At 32.8% G+C, this 19,813-nt stretch overlaps 2 protein-coding genes across 4 annotated transcripts; both read left to right on the top strand.

The window, feature by feature from the left end:
* Positions 1-1,637: 1,637 nt before the first annotated feature.
* LOC139512355 (uncharacterized) lies at positions 1,638-5,630 on the top strand. Its single transcript, XM_071299931.1, has 2 exons — positions 1,638-1,896; positions 4,829-5,630. Exons 1-2 carry the CDS (start codon positions 1,762-1,764, stop codon positions 5,210-5,212), a joined length of 519 nt encoding a protein of 172 aa, XP_071156032.1. The 5' UTR covers positions 1,638-1,761; the 3' UTR covers positions 5,213-5,630.
* A 3,171-nt stretch (positions 5,631-8,801) lies between these two features.
* LOC139512354 (putative amine oxidase [copper-containing]) lies at positions 8,802-13,692 on the top strand. 3 transcript variants are annotated; one of them, XM_071299930.1, is made up of 4 exons: positions 8,802-8,841; positions 10,542-10,613; positions 10,930-13,007; positions 13,287-13,692. In XM_071299930.1, the coding sequence occupies exons 2-4, from the start codon at positions 10,601-10,603 to the stop codon at positions 13,584-13,586; spliced, it is 2,391 nt and encodes a 796-aa protein (XP_071156031.1). In that variant the 5' UTR covers positions 8,802-8,841; positions 10,542-10,600; the 3' UTR covers positions 13,587-13,692. The 3 variants fall into 3 exon arrangements, with proteins under 3 accessions (XP_071156031.1, XP_071156029.1, XP_071156030.1); XM_071299928.1 differs by lacking the exon at positions 8,802-8,841 and adding an exon at positions 9,012-9,197; XM_071299929.1 differs by lacking the exon at positions 8,802-8,841 and adding an exon at positions 9,012-9,206.
* Positions 13,693-19,813: the final 6,121 nt, after the last annotated feature.

Below are 19,813 nucleotides of genomic sequence, written 5' to 3'. Positions count from 1 at the left end.
GGACGGAGATTTTACATACCATCTCTGCAAGATAGGTTTGAACTGGCCAAGTAAATACAGAGAAGATTATATGATTTTTTAAGGATTTAAATGGAAACTGTTTGATGGTAGTTTTAGAAGGTTTTGCTATGATGATCAATCCCCTTATTTAAGTTTCAAATATAATTGTAAGTTGAAGTGAATCTAATATTTCGAACCCCCACCCCCTGAATTCCAAGAGACAGATAGAAAATATACTATCAGACAAGAAGGAATCATAAATATATCACCAATCCAAATGAACCACTATTGTGAAAAGGAAAAACGACGATAAAACAACAATAACAAAAAAGACCTCACGTAAAACTAAAGAATTGAATAAGACGAATCCCGACACTAACTAGAGGTTAACTAAAATGCTCAGAAAAGGACAGCAGTTCCTGATCCGGTTAGTGGCACCCGTCGTGTTACTCACAACAGTTTTAGGCAGAAAAGTATGGGCATATGGAATCAACTGTCCACTTCTATTATGGTGCTATATTATTATGTACATTTTGTCTTCTTACTTTTCACGGTGAAAGAGAGATGAATGTTAAAACGTGTGATTGTTCATACCAACAAACAACCATCTAAGGATGATACCAAATAACACGTGAAACTAGAGGAACCTAACAGCCAGCTTGGAAAAAAAAATAAGACACCACAGGGTTGTGTTCAACATCGTAGCAGCTAAATAATGCTACGTAGTACTACGTAGATTTATGACAATTGAACGTGTAGCTAGCCTAGCTGCTATCAATATCCATGTAGTATCTAGGCTAGCTACACGTTCAATGTTCATACATCTACGTAGCCCTGTGTACATAGCCGCCACGATATTGAACACAACCCTGGTTAATACTTTATATATAGTATTGAAACATTTTCGAATGCACTGGTTACAAAGTAGTATACTATATGCCTTTATATTACTTTACTAGTTTTAAAATTTGATGGTCAAGCATGCTTTTGAAATTGGTGTGTCATTTATCCTCTGACATACATCATTTTAAAATCATAGTACGTGTTCATGGGGAAAAAGGAAGGACGAGAACTGGTAATTAGAGAGATCGACTGTGACTCTCCTCTTTAGCCGGATTATCTGTAAGGAATTCTTTATATAACTTCAAATAATAAGATATAAATGCATTAATGTCTGTTTATTTTTAAAGTTACCGACTGGATTAATGGCATTTTGTGAATTGGTAAACATTTTTTTTAAATATTAATGCTATTATTATTTTATATAGTATTGACGTCATCGTCTACAGTTTCACAACGTTTTCTCCAGCCCTCGGAGTTCCACTTGTAAAAATTAGTCTCAATAATATTACTGTTTACCTAACAGAAATGATGTTTTTAAAATACTAAATGAGACTAATTTAATATATCTATACCCTTTTATTCTTGAATCTTATAGAACAAATTATTTTTACATCTCAACTTTAAATAAATTAAATGTGTATTGTTATAATTACAATATGAAAATGACCTATTTTAAACTCTATGGCGTCTTAACACCAAAGAATTATAAGTGTTAAGCTGCCAATAATCCAATAATCTGATTGGCTTTTATGTATTCAAGATTTAATTCTATTTGGTTGTCGAGTCAGTTGTTTAATAACGTTCCAGAATATGTATGTGGAACTAATGTGCAGCTTTAATTTGACAAAAATATGAATATTTTGTGAAATTGTATTTGGAGAGTTTTTTTTTGTGGTTACACGTGACAACCCCCCCGAAATGCCGACAAGTTCGTCCGCAAGTTCTCTCTCTATGAGTTGGAGAACTTACAGTCCTGGAAGTACATCGACAACTACGTCCACCAAATCAGTGGATTTAACACGTAAATCAACATCACCATATAAACCCGGTCGTGTGAGTACTTGTATTTTTAATTGTATTTTAGGACATGGAGGTTGCTACCATCGGGTACTGTCAATGAAATTTGGAAATATTCTTATGAATTGAAGGGCATTAGCTACAACGATAAACGTACACACTTTTGTTTGTTACTTTTCATGAAAAGGAAATGAGTAATTATACATCCTAATTTTCAATAACTATAATAGTCTGTTATCGTTGATACGGTTTGTCTAATTGATGAACAGATTGGAGGAAATCTGACGGAAGCAAGTACATGTATGTGAAATACAATGTTCAATTTTCTGATTTTTATAGGGATTCGCAACATTCTGTTGTTGCGTTACAATGCAAGTTGTATCTTATATTTTAATAGTATAAATCCGGTGTAGAATCAGACGTGTTTAATTCAAGATGGATTCTTCAAAATTATCGTCATTTCAATGTATTTTTTAAGAAAATCAGAAGAGAGGATCACAACTTCCGACCCCCTCTGAATCCACCTAAGGAAATACTCTTATTTATTAAAAAAAAAAAAATATATAATACAACTTTGCCATACATTTCTCGTCCAAATTTGGAATTTTATATTTAGACCATTTTGGTTTTAATATAAGAATGCAGAGCGAGTGCGCTGTTTCTTTTAGCCTGGGGTCTTGGTCAAACATCAGCGAGTCAGTCTACTGTAAAACAGTGATCTAGGATCCCAGGCTAGAAAACTGTATGCATACTCATCATTGAATCAATCGTCATTGATAAACACTCATTTAATTACTTATAAAAAAGAAAATGTGGTATGATTGACAATGACACTCTAACAATAACACAGAAATTAACAACTATAGGTCACCATAAGGACTTCAACAATGAGCAAAACCCATACCAAATAGTCAGCTATACAAGGCCCCGAGATGACAAATGTAAAACAGTTCAAACGAAAAAAACTAACGGCCAAATTAATGTACAAAAAATGAACGAAAACGAATATGTAAAACAGCAACAAACAACAACCACTGAAGTAGGTGTACAGAATGTGGCGGAGTTTAACATCTGAGTGGGATCCCAACCCACCCCCTTAGCTAGGACAATGGTGTCACAGTGCAACCTAAGAACGAACTATAAAAATCAGTTGAAAAAGGCTTTACTCATCAGATGGATACAAAAAGAAACACATTTAACAAAAACACAGAGTGGACGTGGTCGGGTACTTGTACATCCCAACAACAAAAAGACACTTTGTACAGATCCAAATGTACTCCGAGTTACGGACAGCTCGTTCAAAGCCAATTAAAACTAATGAAAATAAATCATGCATCTAAGACTAAATTATCAATCACTACAAGTTTATTTGAAACAAAATGTATGTTTATAATATGCTTTTTCTGTATACCTTTTTGTGTTTCTTTGTAGCATATGAACTTGCTCTGTACCTATGACCCCGTTATTGTGTTAATGTCCTATGATAATTTCTGTATTATTAATTGTCTTTCGTTTTTGCTAATGTGCGTTTTTCTGTGTCCTTTTTGTGTTTTTTTTTTGTGTCATGGTAAATATAGGATTATATATCTGTTTGTTTTAAAGTGATTAAGATAATAACACAACGTTAACTGCTGCACCCTTATTTTTTTTTTACATTTTTTACCAATTATGTCTAATTGTTTTGTTCATTGTTGTCGATATAATGGAATTTTACACGGCTGTCATACAAGTGAGAGGTTTACCTAGCTATAAAACCAGGTTTAATCCACCATTTTCTACATAAGAAAATGTCTATACCAAGTCAGGAATATTACAGTTGTTGTCCGTTCGTTTGATTTGTTTGAGCTTTTGATTTTGCCATTTGATTCGGGACTTTCCGTTTTGAGTTTTCCTCGGAGTTCAGTATTTTTGTGATACTACTTTTTCCTATAAAATTTTTATTTAAAACTCATTTCAAATACATTTACCATACCTTCAAACCTTGACAAAAAAAGAAAGCAAACAAAATATTTCTAATAATCGACTACAGGAGTACTGAGGCAAATGCATGTGATTTGATAGCGTAATTCACTTTGGAAATATCTCAAGTCGTCGACGAGATACTCTCTGTGGAATGTTCCACAAACCCGTTGTGACGAACATGACAATTACATGTGTATGTGTGATCATGTTGCAAACAATCGTAATATGCATTTTATCCTGAACATATTACTTTTATTTTCCAAACAGCAATTTAGCTTTGTTGGGGAAGTCACTATATTTGGACACGAGACGCAGGTTTAGTACAATAGGAGAAAAAATAATCCATAGCTAGGCTTTAATTTAATTTAAAGTGACTGGTTTTTTTCTGGTTTAATACTAAAGTTTTATGATTTTCGTTGGGAATACCGACTTCTTCCTCCAACAAAAACTGACCGTCTTGATATTGACTTCAATGGTGTTAAAGTGACCGAAACACCAGTAATCATTATTCAGTATGTATAATTGTAATGATTTAATTTAGAGTTATCGCTCGTTTAACGTAAATACCGACCACCATGTATTTAAACCTCTGCCAGTTACAAAAAAATAACATTTCGTCTATAATGATATGACTATAGCTCCAATCGTCCAAATCGTGCACCATAAACATGGTCATGTTTTACTGTCTTGAACTCTCCTATTCAACATGATCTTTCCTCCCATGTACTTATAGTCTAATTTCCCGTCCTTTATATTCATTGTCGATCCACTTTCCAGAACCAAACAATTGAAGTTATTGTTACTGGAGGTTAATCAGAAAATACTAAGTCTTAATCAATTAATCTGTCGAGCGGACGATCGTAGCAGGGTGATACAAATATAGAAAACAACATTATGCATATCATTCAGTAGATTATAATAGTTACAATTTGATGAATTCTTAACTATTATAGCTAAATTTCAAATAGGTGGAATCAATTAATTAATTGTTATACCTTTTTTCCAGACTACGGTTGCACCGGCTGATAATATGGGCATGAAATTTCCGTCATGGAGAGAACCTAAACCACTACGTCCATCCCGTCCAAGTACAGCAATAGAAACACCAACACAGAGCATGACGCCATTTGTGAGACCTCGGTCGTACGTGCCTAAGGAAAAGAACTTATTGTCAAGATTATCAAAACCGACCACAGCTACTAAACTTAAGACTCTAGAATTCAACAGAAGGATTAATTTTATTGACTGTACTAAATATTTTTCCTGGTCAAATATGAAGCTTTACCAGGACCAAACTAGGATGTTTTATACTAGAAATGGTGGTTTAAGAAATTCAGCTAAATCTACATCTAGTTCAAGGACAATGTCCTCTCCGAAGAAAGTGTGGTAGATTTGACTTTTATTTTATATTTACCGGGCAAGAAGGCAAATACTCATCAAACCATCATAAAGTTCACAAAAATGGCGTTATAACTACATTGCGTGTGTTTTAGATGTGGAAAAATATCATCAGAATAACAACATGCGTAAAAACACTTTGCATCATGATAGCAAACAATGATTTTATAACTGTGCATATTTATGGTTTGATGCGTTGAATAATTCAGTTCATTTCAAGTAATTATTATCTTCCATGAATAGATGACAATAATTAATATACTTCACGTTGAAATGCCAGATTTTGGTTGGCTAATACGAGTGAGATTATTTACTCTGTCCTATTGCTTAGCGGGAGAACATGTTTTGTATGTCATCCTCTCGTGTAGACCAATTGTTATGTATAAAAAATCATATCTTATTTGACTTTATATATTGTGATTTGTATTCATACTTACACTATCTGTAACCTTCTTACAATTTTCTGGTATAAGATAAAGTTTACATTTAATTCATGTAGACTATATCAACAAAGTTATTACCGCCATTAACAATATACATTGGTTCATACATTATGTCTAGTTTGAAATCGTCACGAGTCAAGAAATAATTATAAAAAAATTATACTGACTACCATAAGGTTGCAACCACTACCAAGTTCACTTAGAAGAGTTGGTATTAATATTTGAACAACCACATCAGAGATAGGATTAGGGACAAACAGGTGGATACGTATCGTGGTTATTATAGATATTTAGACTTTGGTCCTTCTAAATGAATTCTAGGCAGTTTTTAAAAGTCAACCAAGTTTATAGCGAAGTACTACCGAAACTAGAACGTCTGCTTCATGTTTTTAATCCTTTCTTAAAGGATAACAATGATTGGCGACTTCTAACTAGATCCTATGACAAACTTAATGTTTCCAAATGTAAACTTTTCTCTACAGTTCAAAACACTCTATCCCATCGTGGATTTGAATATCCTTTTTGTATCTTCTGCCACTTTTAATGAGGAGCACGGACTCAAATCGACACTATATAAATAACACATAGCTGAGAGGGTGATAGAGCAGATTGTTACCCCGAGAAAACAGTGTCAACCGCGGCGAATCTGCTCTATCACCCTCCCAGCTATGTTTTATTTAATTTATTATACTGATTGTCCTATCACTATTGTCTTTTGCTAATTAATTTTATTTTGAAAGTAATTTATATGAGGTCATGTTCATAACCTACGTTAGGAGTATTATAAAAAACAACAAAATTTAGGCAAGATGTTTTATTTTTTTTATTTTGACAGTCAAAAAATAAAATTTGAGTCAAAACGTAGAACTTAAGCATTGTAATTAATTACTTGATGTAAATTCAATTCATTGTCCTTTAAATTGTCGATTTATGATTGGTCTTGACGAGAGGGTGACATTCAAAAATTGTCACCCGCTCAGCCATGTGAGTAAATTAACACCCTCGTATTAGCCAATCAAAATATGGTATTTTAACGTGAAGTATAAAAATATATAATTAGTTATCAAAGGTACCAGGCTTATAATTCAATACGTCAGACGCGCGTTTCGTCTTTATAAGATTCATCAGTGACGCTCAGATCAAAATAGTTATAAAGCCAAACAAGTACCAAGTTGAAGAGCATTGTGGATCCAAAATATATAAGTCTTAAATCACTAGCACATGTTTTTGCGGTCTAAGATACTTAGATATCAGAATAGTCCCCTTATATGTAAATTGTATTGATCGTTCTCGATTTTCATAAATTGTTTTGTTAAAATTAGATCGTTAGTTTCTGATTTGAATGGTATCCCTTTTCTTAAGTCTTGGCCTTTTATAGCCAAATTTGTGGTATGGGTTTTCATGACATTTCACTTATCCTTTTCTATTGTCAATTATGTGTTGGATATTGTACAAAAAAAATCTGTGACAAATAAAATGCATGCATTTAAAGAGGAAGACCTAGGTTAAGGCAAATAACTCTTAAAATCATCAGTACGTTTGTGTCAACCATTTTCATAAATATATTTTAAGTTTCTAGGTTACATAGATTATTTGCAATCTGTTTCAGGTAAATGCTTAAAATACATTGATGAAACGTGACTTTCACAAACACATAACTGATTTAAAGAGTTATCTCCCTGAACCAAGGTCTACCACCTTAAAGCTACAAGAGACCTTTCCATACACCAATTAATAAAGTGAGTTTGAACAGCGGTATACTACTGTTGCCTTTACTTATATCCTCATCCAAACTTTTCCAAGACATCTTCCAGTTGTACACAACTCATTTACCGAGCATGTAATCTTCGCAATGTCACGGGTTCTTTCATTGTAAAATACTAGTATACTCCTATTGCGCATAAAAGATGAACATTATTTCTGTATGTTTTGCGTTGAAAGCCATAAGTAACTAAACTCATCATAGATACCAGGATTGAAACTTTATATTTGCGCCAGAAGTGCATTTCGTCAACAAAAGACTGATCAGTGACGCTTGAATAATAAAAAAAAAGTTAAAAAGGCTAAAACAAGTACGAAGTTGAAGAGCATTGAGGATAACAAATTCCTAAACGCTTTGCCAAATACAACTAAGCTAATTTATTCCTGAGGTAGAAAATCCTTATTATTTCGGAAATTCAAAGTTTTGTAAACAGATAATTTATAACCATGACCATATCAACTATAATTCATGTTAACACAGAAGTGCTAGTGATACCCCCGGTGAATAAAAACTCAACCAGCAGTGGCATCGACCCAGTGGTTGTAAATAAACTCATCATAGATACTACAATTGAAATTTTATATCGGACGCGCGTTTCGTTTTCAAAAGATTCATCAGCGACGCTCGAATAAAAAGGCAAAAACAAGTACGAAGTTGAAGAGCATTGAGGACCAAACTATACTTACAAAAATGAGTATTCGTTGAAAAATCAATAACGAAGGTTTTCAATCCAAGGCATTAATTACCGTAGAAAATTTGAAATGTCAATTCAGAAGCTTTTCAACTTTGTAATTTACTTGTGTTTCAAATTAGTTAGATTGGAGCACCAATGCTAAGTTTTATGTAGACGAAATATGCACCCGTTGTATTTTTTTAACTTATTATTTATACATAAAAAGTATTTAAAATTGGACAGTTGATCGGTCCACAATTTTAAGATGATTATAAATCAAATTAACAAAGTTTAAAATAATGAGATAATTAAATATCACTTGTGCAATAAGCATTCACAGAAGATAAAACAATAAACAATTATAATCATGTGTGAAATACCAAGGGAACCATATTTTACTGCAAAGGGGGGTAATTGTATCACATTGTGGTCATTCGATTGTAAATGTCGCTTTTTGTCTGCATTGAACCTGTAAATCAACGAAATATAATCTTTTAAATAATTTCCTTCTTCCCGACCCCCCCCCCCCCCAAACGAACAACAGTTCTCATTCAGCGTTAGAGGTACACCATAAACTGTTGAAATTAGCATTTGTTTTGAAATTGTCGTTAAATTTAGAGTATCATACTTCATGTATTTCATTTAAAAAACTATTCGTGGTATACATATTTAAAAAAATCCATGCTTCAGCAATTCCCATACAAATCTGTGTAACCGTGATACATATAAGCCAGGTATCGGTCGTAAGTGTATTTTAAATATAGTTGTTTATTAAATTTATTTGCAATATGCATTAAGATAAAAGAAAAGAATGCTCTTTACTGGATAAATCATAGACCCTCGGCGTTCTCTCAGGAATGAAATACATGGTCCCTTTACGTTCTTCGTCCGTATTGGAATTTTGCAATGTGTAAAATAGAAACAAATTGGTAAGCATTAAAAAGGTAGTAGAGCGTTCCCGAGGAAACATCAACAACAGTGACTGCTGTACGCTATTCTTGCATCCTGCTTGTATAAAGCTAACTCATCGGCCCACCCATTCCTACAACTGTGTTGATGTAAAAGGTAGGAGAGCGTTCCCGAGGAATCAACAGCCACGGTGAGTGCCGTAAGTTATTTTTGCATATCTCATATGACTTTTAACGCGTATATAGCTACATGTAGCTTCTACAACGGTGTTGTACTGCTATCGTTCAGCGTTAGAAGTACATCGTAAAATCTTATGAAACAATATCTGCCAAAACGCATCTTACGTATTCTACATGTCCTCTACAAATGTTACCTCCAAATAGTTCCTTTCGCAAACAATTTTCCCTTGTGACATGGGAAGTACAAATATCTCCTGCTGGAACAACTCCCCCTACTTGTAACATTTTTAAATGCAATTCAGGATAAAAAAAATCCTCCAAAACATATCTTTTCTAAGAAGATATCTCCGGGATCCATCAGCAAGCAGTCTATCTAGCCTTGCCCTCAAGAGTTTGGCCATAACCTCTTAAAGAGATTCTTTACAGTAAGAAGAACTGAAATGTGCAAATATAGTGGACCATTTCCAGTGGGTAAAAATCAAAATGAAATTTATAGGTTTTCTTGTTTCATTTAGGTAGTCAACTACAAAGTGTCCAGAAGCAGCATTTAGCAAAGAAAATGCCTGTACCAAGTCAGGAATATGACAGTTGTTATCCATTTGTTTGATGTGTTTGAACTTTTGAATTTGCCATTTGATTTGGGACTTTCCTTTTTGAATTTTCCTCTGAGTTCAGTATTTTTGTGTTTTTACTTTTTAGTTGTAGTTTTTGTTAAAATGTGAATATCTACGATCGATTTGCCATACAAATAAGTAGACGTGGTATAAATGCCAATGATACAGCTATCCACCAACGTTCAAATGAAATGAATGTAAGCAATCAATTCATAAACAACTTTACTACCTTGAACAATTAGAAAAACACATACCGTATACTGGGAGTCGGTTAAAAAAAGCCCCGTCGGCCGACATAAATAATATGACACATTCAAATGTGAAAACTAACGTTCTAATTCATAACAAACAGTTTACAAAAAAAAACAAATAGGGTAGACATAAACCAATGATAACCTCTGAACTACAAGCACATGACTACTGACTAGTTCGTGTTTATTTATGATCTGTTCGATTTTTTTGCCATTGTGTTGTCTGTCCTTCGACTTATGACTCTTAGTTACCTCTTTCGTCCATCTTAGTTCTTTCTTCCACCGAAAGTAAGCAGAACTTACATCGTTCTGTAACTAGATACTACTACAAGGAATGTAGCTCTATGCTTTTAGGTTGGAAAGAATCAACCAACACAATCAACAAGTAATCAGAAAAATCGTAAATATTGATACACTGTGACTCCCATGTTGTTTTGTGCAGGTTTAGAAGAAAGATAAACATTGATAACTATGTTTGTCTTTGTTTTAGATTGTAAACTAAACCTACAAAAATTGTCTATCTTCTATGAAAGATAACCACTGATCACTATGGAAATGAAAGGTAAATAATAACATTATAATGACATATTTTCTTATCCTTATTTCTGTATATTAAAAATATATGATATTTATTATCAAAATATGTACACAAAAATATACAATTTAAAAAAAAAAATATCTTGTACAAAAAATATTGAAACTACATAACATAATACTTTCTAAAACTCTCGCCCGAGAGGGAATAGCAATTTGTAAAACGATCAAAACAATAAAAAAAAAAACAACTTCAAAGCGGTTGAAAATCACAAAAAAAAACAGAAAATTCTTATAATTAAAAAATCGTCAATGTAGTAGTGCGGATTCTATATGTTTTGTAGGACCAAGTTATACCAACATATCAGGGCAGAGATGGCGGATAATAGCAATTTTACTAGGACTGTTGTCTATGGGGTTAGCTATAGCACTCATCGTTGTAATCATAAAGAACAACAAAAATGACAAGGTAGAAAGCGGAAAATGTCAAACCACTAGTGAAAAATACGGGAAAATAAACCTTGAACTATCAAATACCAGTTCTATATTTGTTCATCTGACAAGAGCTGAAATTGAAGGACTGCGATCGTTTTTGTACAATCAACAAGAACTGAATCTCGTAGATCTAAAAGATATTAACGTAGACAAAAATTTTATTTTTTTAAGTGATTTATATTTACCCGATAAAAAAGATGTCTTAAATTACCTTGATAGGAATGGACCGAAACCACCAAGAGAAGCTCATGTTATTATATTCAGAGGAAATGAACAACCACCATACATGCAGGAAGTAATAGTTGGTCCACTACCAACGCCAACACACTACCGACCCGTACCATTTAGGTCTGAGAAAATCCCATTTGTATACCGCCCACTATTTAGCGGAAATGAATATTACAAAATGATAATATATTTAAGAGAAAACATCGATCCTTTTCTTGGTGTCATGTTCATGGATATTTTTGGCGCACGACTTACAAATTGTGATAATGCTTGTCTTCAATTTGGAAATGGTGTAGCCGTATCTCCTACACTCTCTGGCGAAAACAAAAGGAAAGTATGGACGTCATTAAATCATATTTCAGAGTATTCAGGATTCCGGTTATTAGATTTTTCTGTACTCGTTGATATAGATATGAAAATATTTACCATTGAAAAGATTTGGTTTAATAGTACACTATTCAATAACATAACTGAGGTGTTAACATTCTATAATCAAAACAAAGAAACTATTCCCAAAATTCCACTGCCCTTGTATAGCTCTGACGATTTTTCTACTTTAAATCAGCGAGGCATTCCTCCAATGGATCCATCGCTTAGAAACCCAAAGCAGTTTTCGCCTGATGGTAAGCGATACAATGTCCAAGGACATCATGTCGAATACATGTTTTGGAAATTTGATTTTCGAATGTCTACAATACATGGACCACAGTTGTATGATATCCGATTTAAAAATGAACGGATTGCTTATGAACTTAGTATACAGGAAATAGCTGTTTTTTATTCTGGTTTTAAACCAAATGACATTTTAGCACAATTTCTGGATAGTATTGCACTTATAGGCTTGCAATCAAAAGTTTTATTTCCTGGTGTCGACTGTCCTGAAGATGCAACCCTTATTGGCTCTAGTTTCCATGTCGGAGGTGTAAGTTCTTATGAACTTACGACTTCGTTTTGTCTGTTTGAATTGAATACAGGTATGCCACTTAGGCGGCATCATTCTTACTGGTTTAGTAATGGTAGATTTTACGAAGGAATGGAAAATATAGTTCTTGTCTTAAGGACCATTCCTACAATTGGCAATTATGACTATATAATAGATTTTATTTTCTATCCTAATGGAGCGCTAGAAGTGAAGGTGACGAGCACTGGTTATGTACGGGCGTTATTTTATACAAAAGGTGACGAAAAATATTCATTCCAGCTGCATGATAATTTTGGCGCGCCTATTCATCATCATCTTTTTCATATAAAAGCCGATCTAGATATAAAGGGTACATCAAATAGATTTGCAACATTAGATATTAACACAGAAGAGATAGAAAACCAGTTCTCTGAAGTTCCGGTTGAACAAATTATCCAACTCAAATTTAACACATCTGTCAAAAAAACGGAAAAAGACGCAGCTTACCGTTTTAACTTCGATGCCCCAAAGTACCTAGTTATGTACAACGAACAAATGAAGGATAACTATGGTAATGTTAAAAGTTATAGAATTTTAAATAAAGGCATGACTTATCAGTTATTACCAAGAGGATACGGAAATGAACCTATAGCCAGTTGGGCACGTTACCAAATGGCAGTTACTAAATATAACGACTCTGAACGAACAAGTTCTTCTGTTTATGGTTCTTTGGATATAAAAGAACCAGTAGTAGATTTCCAGAAATACATTGACGACAACGATTCTATTTTAGATGAAGTAAGTCTAATATAAGCAATGTGTTTATATATATTTTATTTTACAATGGATGTATCGACGAAAAAAAGTAAACCAAGAACAAATATTACAAAGAAAACAGAGTCCGAATATAATTGAAAAAAAAGAACACATGTATATTTTCATTTGCTTATCACTTCGATATAATTTGTAGTTTTAACATACCATTTACCTTTCAATACATTGACTGAACATAATATTGTTTCCTATCTTAACTAATCTTAACTAAAATTCAGCTCTTAAATGTTTTTTTCTCTTAAGGATTTGGTAGCCTGGATTACTATGGGTCAATATCACATTCCACACACAGAAGATCTTCCTGTCACAACATCACCTGGTATGGATAATAGTTGTTTATTCTTGCCCTATAATTATTTTGCTGAAGATGCAGCTATTTCCTCTAAAAATGCTGTACGTGTAGAGCCGATAGAAAGGTCCAAAAGGGGATCAACTGTAAGAGTACAGCGTTATGGCGTGAAACGGGAGTCCACATGTCTGCCAGCTGATCATAACTATGACGAACTAATAAAGCAATATCCGAAATGGATTATCGATAATTGAATAATAAGAATAAAACAAGACACTTTAATTTGATGTCCCTTTTCTAATGTTATAAATTAGAACTTATGATATTTGATGTCTTTATTAGTAAATTATACCTTGTGATCTTCATAATTTACCAGACGCACAAGTATATTGGTATTTCCAGTCAGTATATCATGGAATCATTAAAATACAAGCATAAGGATACGATCGCACGAAACTAGCCGATAAAAAGTTAAAATTAAAATACAAATAAAATCATCTGAATTTAGCAACAGGTTTAACCCCGCCGCATTTTTGCACCTGTCCTAAGTCAGGAGCCTCAGGCCTTTGTTAGTCTTGTATTATTTTGAATTTTAGTTTCTTGTGTACAATTTGGAGTTTAGTATGGCGTTCATTATCACTGAACTAGTATACATATTTGTTTATGGGCCAGCTGAAGGACGCTTCCGGGTGCGGAAATTTCTCGCTGCATTGAAGACCTGTTGGAGACTTTCTGCTGTTGTCTGTTCTATGGTCAGGTTGTTGTCTCCTTGACACATTCCTCATTGCCATTCCACCATTTTATTTTCATCTGAATTCAGCAATCATGAAAACAAACGTTGTAGAATTGTTGTAGAAATAAGTACAAAGTTATGCTTTGAGATTAAATTACAGAGCATTTGATTCAAATTATTTTTATACTAGCTGTGTATGTTACAGAAATGTACAAGATATTAGTATAGACACAAAGTAAGAAGCTAGAACGGTACAAGCAAAATAAAACGACAAAATTGAGAGAAATACAATAAGCACTTCTAATGCAGGGAGTCAAATTCAAACGAACCGTATCTTATGTAGTCTCTTATATACAATTGATACCTAAAGTAATGATTATGAAAGAAAAAACCTAATCATATATATCCTTTTTTGTATATCGACGTATGATTACAAAGATTTTGACTACGAGTATCTTACTAAACCATTCAAAATACTGAATTTGGTGTTTCAAGCACAACTAATCTGAGCACTGAAAACGGTTTATGATGGAAGGTCGGACTTATGATTGAACTTTCTAGACGCGTGTTTCCGACGTCAATAACAGTAGCATACAATTATAAACATGTAAAACACCTAATATGTCACGAATCTAAAAAGCACTGAAAATCAAAAAAAAAATTCCCATTTTCACTCAGGCAAATTACCGGTATGTCTTAGAAATAAAAACTCATCAAATACCAGGCTTATAATTTGGAAAACCAGAAATGCTTTTCATCTACATGAGACATATCAGTGACGCTCGAATAAACCAGTTGGAAGGTTAAATCAAATACGAAGATGAAGAGCATTAAAAACTCCATATTCCGAAAAAGTTGTGTCTAATACGTCTTGAACACTGTAATATTCGTAACGATTTTGATATTTAATGAACAATGGTGCTGAAAACATACGTATTATATATTTCATCCAATACTTACATCTTATATATCCCACTGAACTTGAAATTAAGGATACTACTGATACTAGAAGGACTGCTTCATACCTTGATCTTTTCCTCAATATTGACACAGACGGACGACTTCACACGAAAATCTATGATAAACAGGACGATTTCAACTTCCCAATTATCAATTTCCCATTTCTCAGCAGTAACATACTCTCTGCTCCTTCGTATGGTGTTTACTTCAATTGATACGTTATTCTCGTGCTTGTTCACACTATACGGACTTCATATACAGGAGTTTGCTCCTTACGCAGAAACTGCCCCAACAAAGTTATGAGGAGGACAGATTAAAAATGACTCTCCTTAATTTTACGGCCACCATCACGAATTGGTTGATCCATACGATGTGTCTTAGTCCAAACTAACTAAGAACATTTCTACCACGTGTTAGATTGTGGGTTTTTTCATTACGTCGTCTGATCTTTTATTGTGACTGTTTTGCTGAGTGTGAATTCGCATTGCTATAAGACGTGTCACGGTACTTTTCTATCCCAAATTCATGTATTCAGTTTTGATGTTATATTTGTTATTCTCATCGGCTTTGTCAAATGTTTTAACGTCTTTTCTGTTATATTCGTGTGTAATGGTAAAGATAATTAATCGCCCCCTTCATTTATTAGATTTTAGTTTGGTTCAACGAAATTTACACGATTTATTTGGTTTACAGTTTGATTCAGAAGAAACACCGACATAGCTAGATAATACAATTAATTATCTAATTACTACCACAATTTGATATTAATAAGTATTGTAATTTTCATTAGATGTAATATCAGTATTACACATCTAATCTTGAATCAATTCTAATTCTATCTTATTTTTGGGAAATATTTTTAGAAATTCAAATGTGACGTCAATTTGTGTTTTTTTAGAATTTCAAATGTGACGTCACTTTGTGCGTTGAGGCTTTGGCTAACTCGGCTGTGTATTAATATGTGCTGGATTAGGTTGTTTTATGTAATGTATCCGTTTTTATTCTGTAGTTAGACACCACTTCGGTTTTATCATGTATATCTATTATATACTAGTTGTCATTTTATAAAATTTACTGTTGCAAAAGTATGAATTATTCTAAATAATAAGGATGTTCTTATCACATGCAGAAAACCCTAGCAGGTATTGGTTAAAACTTTTTGGAACTTTTGCTCCTCAGTGCTATTCAACTTTGTACTTGTTTTGGTTTTCGAACTTTTTTCATCTGGGCGTAACTGGTCTTGTGTGGACGAAACGCACGTCTGGCGCATTATATTTTAAACCTGGTTAGCTATTATTCGTGTGTTTCTCTGTCCTGTATGTTCTTTCATTTATTTGTATTGTAGTCCTGTCCTGTAATGTTGTCATTTTAATGTTATATTTAACATTGCCATAAAAGCGGGAGGTTTGGCATGCCACAAAACCAGGTTAAACCACCATTTTTTTCTTAAAATGTCCTGTATCAATCAGGAAAATGGCCATTGTTATATTATAGTTCGTTTCTGTGTGTGTTACATTTTAATGTTGTGTGTCTGTTGTACCGTTGTTCTCCTCGTATATTTGAGTGTTTCCCTCAGTTTTAGTTTGTAACCCAGATTTTTTTTTCTCAATCGATTTATGAGTTTCGTATACTACTGTTGCCTTTATTTACAAACTCAAATAATAACCAAGTTGAAAAGCATTGAAAACTAAAATTTTGACACGACATTCCAAATCTGGCAAAGACCATCATTCCCTAGAATACAATACCTTTGCAATAAATCTTTCATCGAAAGCTCATTTTTGTCGATATTGTTTTCTTTCATTGTAGAACACAACATGGGAAAAAAAATTATCGTTTATACACAATAAGATTATATTAACTATTATTAAAATGGAGCGTGACAGTGAAAAGAACATATGTTCTGTAAATTATTGTATAGAATTGGTCCCCTGCGACGTTTTTTATTCTCCGCTTGTTGATTTTAAGTGTGTCGTTCGTATCTTCATATCTGTTCAGACAAGTATTTTGAAAAAAAATGTCTTATAAGTTTGAGTATACTAACTTTTGGTGTAAAAACATCTTACACGATTTAGTTATGTCTATTAAAGTTTTTGTCTAATTGCCAGTGAGAAAAACTGAGTGTACAATGTAATTAATGGATTATTCCAGCATAGCGTGAATAATACAATCGGACTTTATATAGGCATTCATATAGAACATTTTATCAAACTTTTACAGCCGTGCGTGTATTTGGTTTCAATTTTGATAGTTTTCCTATGAAGGTAACAAAGAAAAGCTTCGCTCAGTATACGTTTTTGTAACATATATAGTTCTAACAGTCTTTAAAAGGCTGTGCGCATATATGTTAAGGCTGGTTGCGGTAACGAAATGTTACATGATTAAAGTGATATTCGTTGCACAAAGCGGCATAACTCAGATCTAGATTGGTTTCAATTTCTAGAGTTGTTTTTTCTTTGTTACAGGTACCCAATACAAAATATGACACAAAAATAAAGAATTGAATGCGTTTTAATATTCAAAATCTGTGTAAAGCATTAGAATAATTAATTTGAAAAGTGGTAACGTATTTTTCGATTGTAGAATTCTAATTATCAACACTTTTTTGCTCTTCTTGCATTTATTTCGAAATTTTTCCATCTACGTTATTAGTAAAATAAACAAAAGATTCCATATTTTATGGCTGTATCCTTATTTACTACATAGTTTTACAAATTTAATTTTGAATCTATACTGTGTACTAAAAAATAGTTTCAACCGACCTCTTAACAAGGTTCTTATATTTGTATAAAGTAACATTTGTTTATAGTGGAAAGTAGTTTTAACATTAAATAAGCTACATTTAAAAATTGCTTACTAGTCCCTCTCTGTGATTACCTTTAGATAACTCTGGTTCATTTCCCAATCAATATATCATGAAGGGAAGATAAATAATATGTAATTTAATCATAGTCTTTTTCAAAAATGATGAACGGTTCTTTATATTGGTATGTAATCATTTTAAACGTTTCAAATTTATGAAATTATATTCGTACATCAATATTTTTGATACACCTATAACAAAAACTGAATTATATTGAATTGATACATTTTGTAACTATTCAAATTTAGATCAGAAACCTAAACTTAATTATAAAATAATGAACCTGTTAAAGGGAGACAATACTCGTATAACTTTTTCGAATTGGCACATAATACAACGGAATGTCACTCTTGCATACAAATGACACATCAATATAATTAATTAACTGTGCAACCGCGCTCCACCTTCAATGATGATTCTAAATTATAGATATAACCAAAAGTTTTTAATCTATAAATAGTGAAGACTAATGAAATCTAACCCACTGGTAAAATATTTCTTTGCATTTTTTTAAAACTTCCTCAGTAAAATGCTTGAGCCACTTGACTTTCATAGCTCATAATTAACGTTTTTACACAATATTTATATAAAGTAGCTATAGATTATTCGCTTCTCAAAGTGTAAGACGCAATAAAAATCGTATGCTTGCACCATCTTACCAAAAAACAGATTTAATTAAGTTCTGAACATTTCGACATTTCTTCGTTAAAACCGGTTTTAAACAAATCACAAGTACGTGTTAAGATCCGACTAAATACCCATATCCAGATATCGTCAGGTAAATTTGCTACAACTATCAATTCTTTATTGTTGTTTCATACATATGTATGTGGTACCTGAAAAAAAGAGTTCAACCACTGAGGTAAATAAATGCAACATTAGCATACCGCTGTTCAATAGTAAAAAATCGATTGAACTGAAACAAAACCGTGTCACAAAGCGAAACCGAAGAAACACATAAACTTAAAAACTGTAAAATTAAATAAATCCTGTGCATATAGCAGCTCTAAACTAAAAATCCTATAAATTAACTAGCTGATTATCTATCTTAACTTTTACATACATGTACAAATAAAACTAGAGGCTCTCAAGAGCCTGTGTCGCTCACCTGTTAATGTGTTTACAGATGTTGGCCATCTTCGTTGGTAGGCGGGGTCATTAGACACTTTTAAAAAAAAAAGATACCCTAGTATTATGATTGTGGCCAAGTTTGGTTAAATTTGGCCAAGTAGTTTTAGAAATGATTTTTATACATGTTACAAAAATGACGAAAAGTTGTTCAATATTGACTATAAAGGGCAATAACTCCTTAAGGGGTCCTCTAACAATTTTGATCATGCTGACTTATTTGTAGATCTTACTTTGCTGAACATTATTGCTGTTTACAGTTTATCTCTATCTATAATAGTATTCAAGATAATAACCAAAAACTGCAAAATTTCCTTAAAATCACCAATTTTAGGGCAGCAACCCGACAACAGGTTGTCCGATTCAATTGAAAATTTGTGAGGGGATATATCTTATTCTGATGGACATTAAAATCTTGAAAGATTTGCCCTAAATGTCTTAGTTTTAAAGATATAAAGCAAAAACTGCATTTTACCACTATGTTCTAATTTTAGCCATGTCGGCCATTTTGTTTGGTAGGCTGGGTCATCGGACACATTTTATAAACTGTAAACCACAATGATAATTGTGGCCAAGTTTGGTTAAATTTGGCAAAGTAGTTTCAGAGAAGAAGATTTTTAGAAAAGTAACAAAAAATGACGAAAAGTTGTTAAAAATTTACTATAAAGGGCAATAACTCCTTAAGGGGTCGACTGACCATTTTGGTCATGTTGACTTATTTGTAGGTCTTACTTTGCTGAACATTATTGCTGTTTACAGTTTATCTCTATCTATAATAGTATTCAAGATAATAACCA

This window comes from Mytilus edulis, chromosome 2, assembly GCF_963676685.1.
Source record: "Mytilus edulis chromosome 2, xbMytEdul2.2, whole genome shotgun sequence".
Lineage (NCBI taxonomy): Eukaryota > Metazoa > Mollusca > Bivalvia > Mytilida > Mytilidae > Mytilus > Mytilus edulis.
Note: the sequence above shows the minus strand (reverse complement) of the source record. Positions and strands in the feature narration are given on the sequence as shown.